Genomic DNA, 16,192 nt, shown 5'->3' with positions numbered 1-16,192 from the left:
TTGCATTTCTCGAAAGAAAAGCACTTGAAATGAACAAATCAAAACAAGTATATCTAAAAAGAGAGACTTTATGCAAACATTTGATTCCCTTTGTCTTTTTCTTTTATTGGGCCAAAAGAAAGCCAGCTCCTTCAATCTTTCCTATGGAATATCTTCTAGATTCTTCCAATAAATTTTGACCAGGCTCAATCAAACACAGGCCTCAAAGTGAGGATATTGGTAGCATGCCAATCCCATTACCCAACACTGTCATCTCATGCAAGCTGAGATGCAGGCAAAAGGGTTCATTAACCCTCTCTTTTTTTCTCCAGTGCAAAGAACAAGTTTTGACTGTATTTCTTGAGACACCTCACTGCCATTTCCCTATGATGTGGCTTGCGCATGGCATAAAATAGGTGCTCCACCAAAGCTACATTTGCATGCCTGTTTCTGCTTCTGCCATCATGTGAATGAAGCAGTGTGAAGATGGATGCCACACAAAAAAGCAAAATGCAAATGCTCAGAGATACTTGGTTCTTGATTATTACATTGTGCATGTGCCGGGGTTCTGTCCCAGCAATGGAAGAAAATCCATTGCTAAGCACCAACATTTCCAGGTTGAACCATGACACATAGAACTCAACAGATGCCCCCGTGAGTCCTGGCTGGAATGGGTTGACTCCACCTACTAATGCACAAATCCCTTCTCTCAAACTAGGGCGGCCATCCTGGGCACATCCAGGAATTTGCTTATATCCGTCTGTCATATGTTAGAAAGCACACACCACCATATTCAAAACTTGTGATTTTATTTTAATTTCCTAATGAGGTGAATATGGGTTTGCTTGTTTATTTAAAAAGTTCTAGGCTACCCTTTAATAAAACTGTCAAAAGTGGCATGCAGGTAAATAATTAGAAGCAGTCACAGTAAACACGGAACTGCACAGAAAAAATATTCAACAAAAGGATAAAAGCTAATCAGCCTAATAACATTCCACAATGGAAGGCCTGGGAAAATGGAAACAATATGTTGAATAGTGGGTGAACAGAGCAGCCAACACTGTGATTTCTCCAAGCAGCTCTTATTTGGAGGCTGAAACAGAACTGAACTCAACTGCTAGACCAGTGGTCTAGCTTCACTATACTGCACCAGTACGCTGTCTGATGAGAAAAGAGCCTTGACCGCAGTGAGGGCCGTCATTTTGCCAGGACCACAACGTCTTCATGCTGAGGAGTTGATGGAGGGGCTCTGCTAGTGCTGCTTTGTGGGGTAAGAACATGTTGTAAAAGTTCAGCAACCCCAAGAACACCTGCAACTCTGTCTTGTTCTTCGGAATCGGGGCCTGTTGTATGGCCCGGATCTTGGATTCCGTTGGGTGAAGACTGGAGTCGTTGACAAGATAGCCCAGGAACTCCACCTGCGGAACGGCAATCTCACACTTTTCTTTTTTTACCTTTAGGCTGGCCTCCTGGAATCTGGTTAGCATGGGGCGTAGGCGTTCAAATAGCTGTTGGGTTGAACCCGCTGATACCAAAACATCATCGAAGTATGGCACCACCCCTGGAAGCCCTTGCAGAAGACGTTCCATCAGGCTTTGGAAAATGCTGGGAGCCACACTCACCCCAAACTGCAACCAGCGACACCGGAACACCCCTCGGTATGTGACGATCGTCTGTGCTTCTGCAGTAGCGTCGTTGACAGGTAGTTGCTGATATGCTTGGGCAAGGTCTAGTTTCGCGAAAACCTTGCCTTCATCCAAGGAATGCAGCAGGTGGTGGACGACGGGAATGGGATAAGCGTGCTGCTGAAGTGCCTTGTTGAGTATGCACTTGTAGTCAGCGCAAACCCGCTCTGATCCATCTGGCTTGACTGGTGAAACGATGGGAGTTTCCCACTTGGCGTGGTCAACTGGTTCCAGAACACCCTGGGCGATTAACTTGTCCAGCTGTTTGTCCACCTTTGCCTTGAGTGCGAACGGGACGCAGTGTGGCTTGAGTCTGATGGGGGCAACTTGCGGGCCCAGGGTGCAGTCAAAAACTTCGGAAAAGTCTTTAATGAGGGCCTCAGTTTCCACGTTGGAGATGCTGTTGATGCCGGTGACTTCCATGCCGAGGGCTTTGAACCATTCTAACCCTAGGAGGCTTGGTCGCGACCCTTCAACCACCACCAGTCAGAGCAGGCCTGAAAAGTCATTGAAAGTGACCTGGAACCGGCCAACACCTACCTACCACGCGAATGTTGTTTCCCTGGTACTCTCTGAGGTGAACTCGGTGTTGGTCAAGTTGCTTCTTTGACAGCCTGGGTGGTAGTCCCTTGAGTGTGTTCCAGGACACGACGGACATGGCAGACCCAGTGTCCATGTCACAAGGAGCTCCTTCGATACAAACCGTCACGTGTAGCTTGCGATGTGTCAGTGAGTTGGTTTGCCCCATCGAAAATCCTGATGAACAACGGCAGTTTGTGAGGGCAAAACAGTTTTCATTGGTGGACCGGAGTGAGGACTTGGCCTTGCGAAATGGTGGAGGGGGTGTGTCAGATGGAACGGATCGACATACCTTCTTGATGTGTCCGTTTCTGGAGCATCGCCAACAGATGGCGTCCCTGAATTGGCACTTGGCGCAGGAATGGTTGCCTCCGCACCTGGCACAAGCTGATTGGTCTTTAGGTTTGGATTTGGATTTTCCATGCTCCCGTTTAGTTTGGCTGCTGGCCTCCTCGTAGTCCACTGGAATTGGCTTCTTAATGGAATGTGGGTACTAGCCTCAGCAGCTTCCAATGCCGCGGCCTCCTCCATGGCCCTCTGTAGTGTGAGGTCTGGCTTGGCCAGGAGACGCTGCTGCAGACGGATGTCCCAGATTCCGCAGACAACTCAATCCATCAGGGCGTCTTCCAGGTCCCGGAACTCACAATTAAGGGCGGCCTTCCTGAGCACGCCGGTGTAATTGCTGGTGACTCCCCCTCTGCCTGGTTCCTATGGTAAAACACATGGCGGGCCGCAATTTTGGACGGCTTAGGTGCGTAGTGGCTCCGAAGCATGTTATCGAGCGTGTCCCACGGTGTCGCCTGGACTGCGAGAGGTGCAACCGACACTCGGGCCATCTCAAATACTTCAGGCCCGCAGAGGCTGAGGAAAAGGCCCCTCTTACGTTCCTGTGACACTTCTGTCAGTTCGTTCGCTTGGAGGTAACATTCGAACCGAGCGAGGTATGAGTCCCCTGATTCAGAAACTGGGGCGAATGGCGGTAGAGGCACAAGTGAAGCCACGGTTCCGATGCCAGCATGGAGGGCGATGGATGGAACACAGTGTTCTAGCCAGAACGGTCAGCTCTGAATTGGTTCTGTTCAGTGATTCAGCTCAGTGATTCCCGAATCTGGCAGTGCTCTGATGTCCATCCCATCCTCATCGCCAGTGTTGAATAGTGGGTGAACAGAGCAGCCGACACTGTGATTTCTCTAAGCAGCTCTTTGTGTGGAGGCTGAAACAGAACTGAACTCAACTGCTGAGCCGGCCTGCTTTTATAGAGGCTGGCTCAAACAATGTTAGAAACATAACTCAAAGTTTCCGCCTAAAGTTCCTGCCTAAAACGACTGACGAGGACCTGAGGGAAAATTCCAATACACAACATACATTTTTGCCTAACTCCAACAAAAGACAAAACAGTTGGGCGCCAGAAGAGCCACTCCATAAACAGCTTGCCTGAAAAGGCCTTCTCTGTCTGGCCATCAGCCACCTAGCTTCAAATAATGTAAACATTTGGGGAAAGTTATAAAAGTTTAAAGCTTAAGCAGCTGTACCATTGCATGTGCATCTACATACGGTGTCTATTTCAGGGACTTTTAGCAGTCATGATTTTGTGCAAGGTGAAATTCAAAAAGAACTGCATCAATCACTGTAGTACAATAGGTCCTGTACTGCAAGAACAAATGGAAATAAGATTACTTTAGAAACTAATCAAGATGGAAATAGGTGGCTCTAAGGTTACAGAGAAGGTAATGTTATTCAAACTGTAAATCATCTTCTTGGTGGAAAGGAAAAATTAAGAGTAATTTCAATGCCCAATAAATAATGCATGAGATCACTTACATAATCAGAAGATGGGAAGATGAACTGAATCAATAAGAATGTCATAATTTCTGCAGTATTAAATAAGGATGAGGGGAAATCATAAGTTCCTCATAACAGATCATCCTGGTGATTTTAATAGGTTTCCCACTAAATGCAGAATACCGTTCTGCAAACTTCCATGTAAATGGTCAGTCCTTGGTTTCATTTTGATAGAGCAGATTTTTAAGCATGCATAGAGCTGAATCCAGACTGAGGGGTGCAATGTTATGAACACCTGAAAGCAAGGAACACCTGGCCTGGCAAGGAGGGGGCGCCAACATGCACGTGGCCTCCTGCCAACAGTGTTGCTGCACAAACTGGGAGGTGGAAGGGCGAGGCAGTGGGGAGATCAGCATAATGCATGCGCAATCACAGAACCATGCCTACGTTCACCAGCAAGCACAGCAACACCACTCAAGGATGTGTGGTTGGCAGCATCTCAACCCTGCCATGTGGGAATCCCTTGCAGCTGACCACAGTGCCTGGAGAGAGTCAGGTCATGCATCCATAACAGTGATCAGAGGAAGAATGATTGCCGGGAGGAGTGCAGAGAAGAAATGCCATAGTGCATCTGCAGAAGCACAACTGGGCGCCTTCAGCTGCAACGAAACAGGTCTCTCCCGTATTGGTCTCTAGAGCCACAGCGAGTGCTGCAACCTTCCGACAGTTTGACCTTGCCCCCAAAGGCGCACTCCTCTGAGACAGACAGATGCCAACATCATTTGAAACTAGTTCTTTACTACGGAACCCAACAAAACACTGTTTGTCTAACCTACAAAGCACTACACAGATGAATGTTTGAGCATTTTATATGAAGCTTGGCCTACCAACAGAGAAATAAATATGTTTTCTCACTAGTGGGGCGCCTACCCTGAGGAATCCACAGTTCTGCTAGGAGCCAAATGGGCACCAAAACAGAATGTCTAGTCGCCACTGGGGGGGGAGTCAGCAACACTTTTTAATTATTATTTTGATAAGCAAAATAAGCAGTTCACATAAGTGACACATTTTTAGCAATTTCGTGTTTACAATAAAAATACTGGTACCATGCTTCAGTTTTCAAAACGCTCAACTCTTTATTGTAGAACTCCTTAACATATTGTCTATGCTTAACATAGATTTCAAGGCTTCAAATAATCCTTGAGTGTTGGCCGGGCGCAAAAAAAATGGCACCCAGACTTTATGAGGTGCTTGCAAATGGAGACTCTTTAGACGCAAAATGCGACTGGCGCCCTGCTAATTTCGAACCCTGGTTCCACCTATTCTGTAACAAAATGGCCCCATGTAGTATGTAAGGGGCTGCAACTGAAGGAGGACATGACTATATCTGATCAAAGAACCTATGTTTACTTTTTATTTAATGAGAAGGCCTAGTTTGGGACTAACAGCAGCCTGGTGTGGGTGGGAATAACACTCCTTCTGCCCCCTTTCCCCTTTATTTTCTCACTGCCCCTTGCAGTGCTCCAAGGCTCACACTGTCATAGTTCCAGATGTTATAAACAAGGGTCTAAAAGCTTAAAATGACAATGTTTGAAAGTTACCAGATTACTATACAATTCCATGTGTTTCCATGTGTTTCGTGTCTCTACTAGTGATCTTGTCAGCTGTCAGGTGTGAAGGAAAAGTTTGTTTGCTGAGCAGGTTGAGTCGCCAAGTGTTTTTTCCCCCCTGCCAGCAAACAGTTAACTCGCAATGGCTCCTGATGGGCCAGAGTTCCAAGGGAGGCAGTTGGGGGGGGGGAGTTTCCACCACCGTGTAGTGTGTGGTTCTTAAGTGAACTTGTTCTTTAAAATTTGTGTGGTAATTGTTGCTGTCGTTGTTGTTATTAGTTAAACTGGCATGTCTAGAGCTTGTGGCAGCAATGAGTGGAACTAAGCATGACCAGGGGCTTGATTTTTCCGGTCAAAATTAAAGTTATGGAAAAAGTCTTAATTTGCCTTGTTAATTCACATAATTTTAGCAAGTACCGGTACTGGTGCTGCTGCATATTAATTGGTGGCAGTGGTGGGATTCCAGAGCAGGAAGTGGTTTGAACATGTGCCATAACGGCTTCATACAAGCCTCACAGTTGATTGGAAAGTGACATAGAGTACGGTAGGTATGAGCTTGTTATTACATTCTTCTGTCTCATTTGCAAGATTAGCCTCATCAGTAGTTAGTGTCCTATTAGCTTCTTCCAGTGATCCTATTGTGGCATCTTTTTCCACAAGTTCTTGCTTATGCCTTGCCATCATTTCTTTTATTTCTAATTCCTTCATTATCTTTTCCTTTTCCCAATCAGAGTACTGTTCTTCAGCAATGGGGGGAGCCAACTGTTCTGAATCGGCTTTGGTTAAAGTAATCTCAAGTTGTGCTGCCAAAGAATCCCTCTTGTCCTGCAACTCTTGCATTATTTTGCTGCACTTCTTTACCGAGTTTTGCCTTTTCTTCACATTCTTCTTTCAGTTCTCGAACTTGAGTTTTATACGGTGAGGAAAAATACTGTTCTGCTTCAAGTTGGTCCTTGAACTGTCCATCAGCATTTCGATGTTCCTTGCGAAGTTTGTTGTTCTGCTTTTCTAAACTGAGTTTGATTTCCAAAAGTTTACTTCAGTGCCTGCTAAAATTATGTGAATTAACAAGGTAAATTAAGACTCTTTCATAACTTACATTTTGGCCGGAAAAGTCAAGTCCCTGGTCATACTTAGTTCCACTCGCTGCTGCCACAAGCTCCAGACATGCCAGTTTAACTAACAACAACAACAATTACCACACATGTTTTAAATAACAAGTTCACTTAAGAACCACACACTACACGGTGGTGACTCCCCCCTCACACACACACACACCAACTGCCTCCCTTGGAACTCTGGCCCATCAGGAGCCGTTGCAAGTTAACTGTTTGCTGGCAGAGAAAAAAAACACTTGGCAACTCAACCTGCTCAGCAAACAAACTTTTCCATCACACCAGGTCTCAAGAAACACAGTCTTTCTCCCCCCCCACCCCAATACATTTTCCAAGCCTCTTTTCTACTGTCCCAATGAAGAGCTGAGGGGAAAGGATTCAGTTTCGCGTGCAAGACAAGAGAGGGTTCAGTCTGACCCAAACACCTGCAGTAAATATGAAATGTACCATTTCAGCGGAGACACCGGATTTCTGGGAAGCAAGGACTTTACCAAAGCAATAAAAGAAGCCACATCTTCCAGGACATTCTAACAGGTAAGCAACACATTTCCTCCATTATGTATCTGCAAATATTTGGCAGAGACTCTGCAATTTAAAAACTAGCTGCCCACCTTACTTTTAAGCCCAGTGCAGGCATAACAACGCTGATCTGTTAACTGATCCAGAGTGGGCAGCGGTCTTGCATGCAGCTTCCTCTCCACAAGCCCCTTTCATTTAAAAGAATGAGAATGATACAAAAGCACAGCTGATACGCTTTCTGACGCTCCCATTCATTTCCACTGGAGATGTTCCCAATCCAATATGCCCACTGATTATAAATATCTGGTACAATAATTAGGCTTTCTTGGATGGAAGCAATTTTGAGAGCTGCTACTCCGCCAAGCCCTCATTATCAGGGGCAGATCCCTGTCTTCTCAGAAGATGGTGAACAATTTCTCTCATACTGCTTGCCTCAAGAGAGTGTTCTTGCACCCATGCCTATAGCATATTTGAGCTCCTAGAGAAAGAGTTCTATTTCTGTACGGAATAATTTTTACATCATTAAAGAGACCTGCTTACATCACCTCAAAGGGTTCTCCCCAATGCTGAACATTAATTGTTCCACACGAATGCCTTTGGCATATTTTTGAAAACACTCGAGATGTTCGCAATGCTTCAGTTTCAATTGTTCATTACTGTACCATTTCTTCTCAAATCGGCCTACACCTAACAATAACAATAATAATATAGGCACAGTTTATACTAAATGGGGACTATGGAAGGAATTCAACATAAAATTATGTTGATTGTTATATCATGGCAAGCATTTCCACATCTCCACTCTCTTCCCTCCAGATCATCCAATCTGTGGATTCCTCCAAAGCCCATTTTGGTTTGGGCAACAGAGGGGAAGGGGAAAGGAGAAGCCCCTTTGAACAAGCGTAAGTCCTTGTGCAGGCTTCTGCTAAAAAGACTCATCTGTCTAATCCTGCCCTGTTCTGGGCCTTGGGAGGTGCTCCAGAGCAACTTTTGCTGTTCAGCAAGATGAGGCCACAAAACCCTCACTGATCATGGCCATCGACAAGAACCTGTGTTCGGGAACAGGACACAAGTTGCTTAAGGCCCTCCAGAATCACGAACTGAGAAAGTCAGAATGCAAGATGACCGCAGCGCCATCAAGGAGCACAGCGTGCATCGACATTTCAATTAGAGGCATTTTCTAAAATCAGCACATTGGTGCTGAGCAACTTAGCAGCTGGACTTTATGTTCGGGGTACTCGTGATCATCATTCATATATTCTGCAATGACCATACAGCTGCCTTATACAGTACTAAGTCAGATCGCTGGTCCACCCACTGCATAACCGTCTCCTTCAGCATTTACCAACATGGTGCCTTCCAGATGTTTTAGACTGTGACTCACATTAAAGGTACTGTAAAGGTAAAGGACCCCTGGACGGTTAAGTCTAGTCAAAGGCGCCTATGGGGTTGCGGTGCTCATCTCTAGATGTCTGTCCACAGACTCACATTAGTTTGACTCACATTAGCCCCAGCCATCAAGGTCAGACTTGGCTTGTGGTGATGGGCAGGATATACAGTGTTAAAAAAAAAAAATCAACCAATTCATTTTACCGGTAGTGTTGAGGGAAAGAAATTGGGATGTTCTGCATGCTATGGTCCAGCTTAAGCAATTTGGGCTTACAGGACTCTGGTTAAGCTCAGTTGGATAGAGTATGGTGCTGATAGCGTCAAGGTTGCAGGTTCAGTCCCCAAATGGGACAGCTGCATGTGGACTAGAGCAGTGTTTCCCAACCTTGTGCCTCCAGATGTTTTGAGACTACAATTCCCATCATCCCTAGCTAGCAAGACCAGTGGTCAGGAATGATGGGAATTGTAGTCCGAAAACAGCTGGAGGCACAAGGTTGGGAAACACTGGACTAGAGGATCCTCAAGGTCCCTTCCTGTAAGAGAGAGGGCTTGCAGAGAGCAGCCCACTCTGCTTACTTCTACCAGCTGGGAGAGCAGCAAGTCTGGGAGAGAAAACCAGGAACAGGAAGTGGTAAAGAAGGGTCCAGGGCTCTGCAGAGTCCTGGAGGCTCAGCTCCAGGCTGGGAGCAGGGAAGCAGGGGCGGAGCTAGCTTCAGCAGGGGCTGGAAGGGAGGAGGCAGGTAGAAAGGCACCTCAGGAGCCTGGTTTGGGACCACGGAGGACCCGTAGAGCAAGAAGGAGGGGCGTTTGGATGCCCAGTCTTAAAAAGAGGGTCAGAGCCCGCGAGACGCCATTGCGGGCTTCTGCCCCATGCAGAGCAGACATGATTTGAGACATCTCACCACTGTATATATAGCATGCACAATAAAACTCTGAAAATCCAGAGGATGTGTGGAGTGCTTACTCGGGAGTAGCCAACACCCTTCTGTGACACGTCCAATTCTATGAATCTGGCTTTCTAGTGCCTAACAGGTAAAATAATAAATTTACAGAGAGAAAATTCAAACCCAATGGGCTGTTCCTGCTCATGTGGAGAGTGAAAAAAGTTTTGTTTGTTTGTTTGTTTGTTTGTTTTTGGAAGCCAACTCTCACACTGTGGGGACTCTAGAGTGCCTCAACCTTGGGAAGAAACTTTCTGGGAGACGCAGAAGACTTCCTGTCATCGTGTGTAAATTAAGCAGAAGCTCACAAAATGAAACCGTGGGCATCTGACTGGCCATTGCAAGAACGGTTTGCTTGGCGACATGGGCCACAGGCCTGATCCAGCAGGACTCTTCTTATGCTAGCCTGGTGTTACGGTTATAAGGATATGAGCAGATGGAGGAGGATGAGCAAAAATTGCAGAAGAATTGGGTTGAGTATCAATTGCCATGTAAGCACAAATAAGCCGATTATCTGAACGGCGTTGAGGAAACATGTAACTACACCAATACTGCAAATTTTCATATGGTTGCATAACTATTAGCACCTGAACATGAATTAGAACAAACTAATGCTAAATGTTACATAAGCACACTAATGAGTGATGAAAAAACAGCAAACCATATTCATCAGGTTAGAAATTTTGGCTTCCATTTTGTGTTTGTTTTGCTTTCAAGGCTTTTCCTTGAAAGCTGTTAGCACTCATCCTGTTTAATTAGGTTTTTAGTTTTCCACCAGAAATATAAAAGGGAGAGGGAGGGATGGAGAGGGAGGAGGGAAGCTTCCTGCTGTACGTAATTTCACTTTACACCATTTGACAGTTGAGGGAGAAATTTCTAGGTGTTCCAACCTTTCTTCCCTGTTTGTAATGAGGAACAGATAAAAATAAAGCAAATCAGAATACCCTCTTAGCTTCCACTCATGAAACAAACCTTGACAGACCAACAGAATAATCCAACCTGCTCCCCATTATGCTGGGCTGGAGTGTACGCAAGCATCCCTCCACCCCGCTTTCCTGGCTAAGCTAGCCTACACTGGCTGCCGGTTCTGGGGAGGGGTCCCTGGTGATGGAATTCTTGCCAGCAAGAGTTTGTAAAATGGTAAGCTGAAGGCCAGAGAAGGGGTCACTGTCACCATTGCCATGAAGAAGTGTTCCACTGCCATGAAACAAGGCACTCAAGGGCAGGGTGCCAAGGATCCTGAGTTGGTATCACTGCTGCCATGACGGTATCAGGTCCTTAACATGTAACTGTCTTGATATAATATATATGCACAGCTGTTAAAAACATTTTCCTCCACCTGCAATGCACCTGAATCACATCAACTTCAGCTACTTAGAAGTTCGTCAAGAGAATATGACAGAAAAAGCATTGCCTACTTTCTAACCCTCAAATGCTATTTATACCTTCCCCGTTTCGGCTCAGGGACATAAATCTATACAACGCTATCTGATTACATTAATTCCTGCTAACATTAAACTCCACTTGCTAGCCTAGACGTGCTGACCCTGTTTCCCCAGAGGTCTGTGTTCCTCCCAAATGTCCTATGGCACTGTCTGATTTCAAATTCTAACCAGATTACTCCAAAGTTATTTTCCTTGTTTTAGTGTTCAGGATATGTCACAGGGAACAATTTAGGCTTCCAAACTGACAAATAAATAAATAAATAGGGGGGTGTTTGCGCCTACAAAATTTCCAAGCAATTTCACTTCAACAGCAAACACCTCTCTAAAAAGCTACAACAAATGAAATTTTGACATTTCCTCATCTAACAATTATTGGGAGCCCTACACCAAAGAATTCTGAAGGTTGCACATATAGCTATGAGTATTAACCCTGCATTAAAACTCATATGACTACTGCACATCAAACCATCCTGCTCACGAGTATACCCAGTGAAATTAATGCACCTAAGTTAGTCATGCCTATTAATTTCTTTGGGCCTACTTTGAGTAGGACTACAACCTATTGTAAATAGTCTGAAAAGCCCCAACTGCGAAATCTAGCAGCCAACCTTTCCCCCCACTTTTGAGGTATTTAATAAAGTAGAACAGCAAAGCAGAGTACCACAGGTGTGTCAGTATCCTTGAAAGAATAGTATTGACTGAAGTCTTGTACTATTGCAGAGAATGTGCTAATAAGCATTCTGATCACTGTGACTGCCACATATGTAAGGCACTTTAAACAACTCCTTTCAGAAGCACCTAGCATTGTTTCATTCTTTGTGTGAATGCCACCAAAAATTTAAAAAAAACCAGTTCGCCAACAACATTGTGCAGCTTCACTAAGCTTGTTTATAGACTCAAAAGATTGTTAGGAGGGGAAGAGTATTGTCATGCCAGCTATGAATCTATAACAAACACAAGCAGCATGTGTAGCATGAAAGAGAGAGCACAAGAATGTGAAGGCTTCCATTCATTTATCTAATTTAGCTACATCTGAACAGTACAATTCAGGCAGACCCAGTACAGTCCTATTGCTTCCAGTCTCTTGCCACTCCTAAGAAATTGGGAGCAGCGAGTAGCATCAGTCAGTCCGATTTTTCTTGTTCGTCGCAAACAGCCATTACAGTGGTACCTCAGTTCAAGTACACAATTGGTTCCAGAAGTCTGTACTTAACCTGAAAGTGTACTTAAGCTGAAGCGAACTTTCCCATTGAAAGTAATGGAAAGTGGATTAATCCGTTCCAGATGGGTCCGCGGAGTACTCAACCTGAAGCGTACTTAACCCGAAGTATGAGTGTAATTGGTTCTGGAAGTCAGTACTTAACCTGAAGCGAACTTTCCCATTGAAAGTAATGGAAAGTGGATTAATCCATTCCAGACGGGTCCGCGGAGTACTTAAACTGAAAGTACTCAAACTGAAGCATACTTAAACCAAGGTATGACTGTAAATCTGTTTTCTCCAATGTTATCCACTCTTTCAACCAACACAAACAGGACTCCTCATAATAAATCTCCAAGTCAATTTTCAGAAGTACAATTTATCAAAACTTAAAATGGGAACATTCCCCCAAATCATTTAGATTTTTTTAAAAAAATTTTATTATTATTTATACCCCGCCCATCTGGCTGGGTTTCCCCAGCCACTCTGGGCGGCTACTCTATAAGTAACAAATTTGTTTATCCTGGCCAGCAACCATGTAATTTCAAAGTCATTAGACTGACCTAGAAAATTCTGAAAATCAATAGAAGCATCAGTCCCTAGGTTGGAAGTATGCAGAATATAGTGCACAGTGTCTTCAATCTGGCAAGAGGTTATCACACACTTTGTTTTCCTCACATTCATTCTTCCCTGACAGTCTATGCCAGGCATCCCCAAACTTCGGCCCTCCAGATGTTTTGGGACTACTACAACTCCAATCATCCCTGGCCACTGGTCCTGTTACCTAGGGATCATGGGAGTTGTAGGGCCACAGTTTGGGGATGCCTGGTCTATGCCTAAACCATGGTTAAGGGTTACAGCTATACCAATCTTAACCGCTGTTAATGCTAAATAAGATCCATCTTCACATGAGCTTATAGAATCATAGGCTCACAGAACTGCAGAGTTGGAAGAAATCTCAACTAGATCTTGCATGACAGTTGGCCGTCCAACCTCTGTTTGAAAACCTCCAAGGAAGGTGTGTTCCTCACCTTCTGAGAGAGCCCATTCCACTGTCAATCAGCTCTTACTTTCAGAATTCCCCCCATCCTGATGTTTAGTTGGAATCTCCTTTTTTGTAACTTGGAAGCCATTGGCAGGAGAAAACAAGCTTGCTGCATGTTCCATGTGACTGCCCTTTAGTTATTTGAAGATAGCTGTCATACTTCGTCTCTGTCTCCTTATTAAACCATTTCAAACCCCATGGGTCAAGGTCAGAAGAGGGGAAATGTCTTGTTTCTACCAAATGGCACTTATTCTACAAATACCCCCCATCTCTTAAACTGTTATTCTTATGTGAAAGTCTGTAACTAGCTATGGAAAACAACTTTTGCACTTTCAACCCTGAGGCCGCGATGCAGCACACCAGATCTATTTTCAAGCATTTCACTGTCAATCAGCTTTTTACGCTAACCCTAAACTCTAAATGATTTTGGGGGGAAATCCCCTGGATTTAGAAACTATTTGGGGTTGGCAAAGGAAGCAAACTGGGTGAAAGATAAAGATTTGCAGAGGATTGATTTGTGTGGAACTGTGCCATCACAGCTGCTGAGACCAATTATAGCTATGCAAGATTTTTTAAAAAATTGTTAATTGTCACAGTATGTAGGCTGGGATATCTGCTAAATAATTAACAGCCTACATTATTGTCAGCAGGTGCTTCTGCAATTAACCTCTGGCTATTTAATTGGTAGCTGTACCAAGAAAAGGCAAGTCATCCTTAAACGTGCGTCCAATACTGAAACTCAAAACAAAAACAAAAATATCACAAATATAACATCTACCGCTAGGTTTTAAAGACAGAGAGTAAAGCAGATCCAATGTAGAAAGAAAGAAAGAAAGAAAGAAAGAAAGAAAGAAAGAAAGAAAGAAAGAAAGAAAGAAAGAAAGACTCAGTGAAGTGTTTGCAGTCAACAGTTGAACAACCATTTTGATTTTAGGAGATTTACAGAAATTGTTTTTCACAAGTTTGCTTTTGTTGTGCTTAAACTTCACCTTCATTTAAGTTAAAGAAACAATGCTATTAGCTGTCCAAGAAATCTATTTATTAGATAAAAACAGAACACTTTACAATACAAATGAGGTCCTTCACAAGCAACTTGGCACTTTGCAACAGATCCTTTACAAGGAGCTCTGCTGTGATGCTCTGCAATGCAATACAGAATTTTTCACTTTCTGGGTGACTATATAGAAAAATGATAAAGCAGCAACAAGATTTACAGAGTTTGCCTAGATCAAAATTTACAGAGTAAAAGGCTTAAATCTATTCAGCATTCAGTCACACATGAAACATCTTCATATTTTTGCTTTTACAGTGGAACCTCGGTTTATGAACACCTCGGTTTACAAATTTTCGGTTTACGAACGCTGCGGACCCATCTAGAATGGATTAATTCACTTTCCATTACTTTCAGTGGGAAAGTTCACTTCAGTTTATGAACGCTTCAGTTTATGAACAGACTTCCGGAACCAATTACACCCATGCTTTGGGTTAAGTACGCTTCAGGTTGAGTACTCCACGGACCCGTCTGGAACGGATTAATCCACTTTCCATTACTTTCACTGGGAAAGTTCGCTTCAGTTTATGAACGCTTCAGTTTATGAACAGACAGACAGCTTCAGTTTAGGAACCAATTGTGTCCATAAACCGAGGTACCACTGTAGTTTGTATTTAGGAACATGATTCAAATAAATAAAAGTATTAAAGTTCAATCCTTGGTGAGCCTTCATATTGGTCTCTGACATTGGAGAAAGGTGGCAGGTTGATAAAGTTGTTCACTCTGAAAATAATTGTGGAAGAGAACTGTATGTGTTTATGTCTGCTTGATCAACAAAATGTGTGTGTGTGTGTTCTGCTATATGTTAGATATGATGAAAGTATCTGAGCGTTATGAGGTGCAAACATGTTTTTCTATCATTGCTGCACAACGTCCACTTCAAAACTCTTCATACCACTTGGACACCTATGCTGTAAACTTACAAAATGTCCAATGCTTTATTTATTATTTTACCTAGGGTGTTTGTACCCCACTTTTCAGCCCAAAAGATAGTCCCTACCCACAGGCTTCAGATTTAAACGAGAAAAACCCAAGGGAGAGTGAGGAAAAGGGGGGGAAGTCTGGGCACCCATTTCCTACACCGGATGTTCCTATGATGACCAGCTGGCACAGTTTGGAGCAGGGGTAGGCAACCTAAGGCCCATGGGCCAGATGTCGCCTAATCGCCTTCTCAATCCAGCCACGGATTTATTTAAAATGCATCTCTGGATTATTTGTGGGGCATAGGAATTAGTTCTTTTTTTCCAAAATATAGTCCGGTCCACCACATGGCTGAAAAAGTTGCTGACCCCTGATTTGGAGGAAGGAGGTGCCTGATGAAGCTGATGAAATGAGACCCAATTCCTATCTCCCCCATTGAGGCAGTTGGATTGGCTGTCCCCAAATGACACTTGAGGGGAGAAGAGGCTTGATGGAGCTGGCCTGTCACAGCAGTCAATGGTGTGAGCTGTGGTTCACAACTCTCTCAACAAATCTGTCCCCTGGCTAGTGACATTTCACTTGCTACTCCAATAAGGATCAGAAGAACCACATTCAGTTTCTGAGTCACACATTGGTCATAGGTTTTTAATAAAGCCTTAAAAAAGTGCAATTAATTCATATTTGATTTTACATCCCTTTCTTTTGATTAGCATTTTGATTTCTCTCTCTCGTTATAAGACAATATTAGTATACTTAAATAAAATAGGGGGGAAATTTGTTACAATAACAACGAAAGCATGCAAATACAGGAAACTCACCTGATGCCCTTCTAATGAACCGGTTTATCACTGGAGCTAAGAGAAACAAAAAAAGATGTTTTGTTAGAAAATTCTCACAGAGTACAGAATACAACACTCTCTTCGCTACATGAAG

General features: G+C 43.9%; 1 protein-coding gene across 1 annotated transcript in view; it reads right to left on the bottom strand.

Annotated features, from left to right (window-relative positions):
- The window catches only part of PRKAR2B (protein kinase cAMP-dependent type II regulatory subunit beta), a 61,921-nt gene that overhangs the window by 22,787 nt on the left and 22,942 nt on the right, over positions 1–16,192 (bottom strand). Inside the window, exon 2 of the mRNA XM_035128314.3 lies at positions 16,078–16,113. Coding sequence (XP_034984205.3) covers positions 16,078–16,113 — 36 coding nt within the window. The remainder of the gene's footprint in view (positions 1–16,077; positions 16,114–16,192) is intronic.

The sequence above is a fragment of the Zootoca vivipara genome, chromosome 9 (genome assembly GCF_965207765.1).
Source record: "Zootoca vivipara chromosome 9, rZooViv2.hap1.1, whole genome shotgun sequence".
In the NCBI taxonomy this organism is placed as follows: Eukaryota; Metazoa; Chordata; class Lepidosauria; order Squamata; family Lacertidae; genus Zootoca; species Zootoca vivipara.
This window is presented reverse-complemented; position numbering and strand designations above follow the sequence as displayed.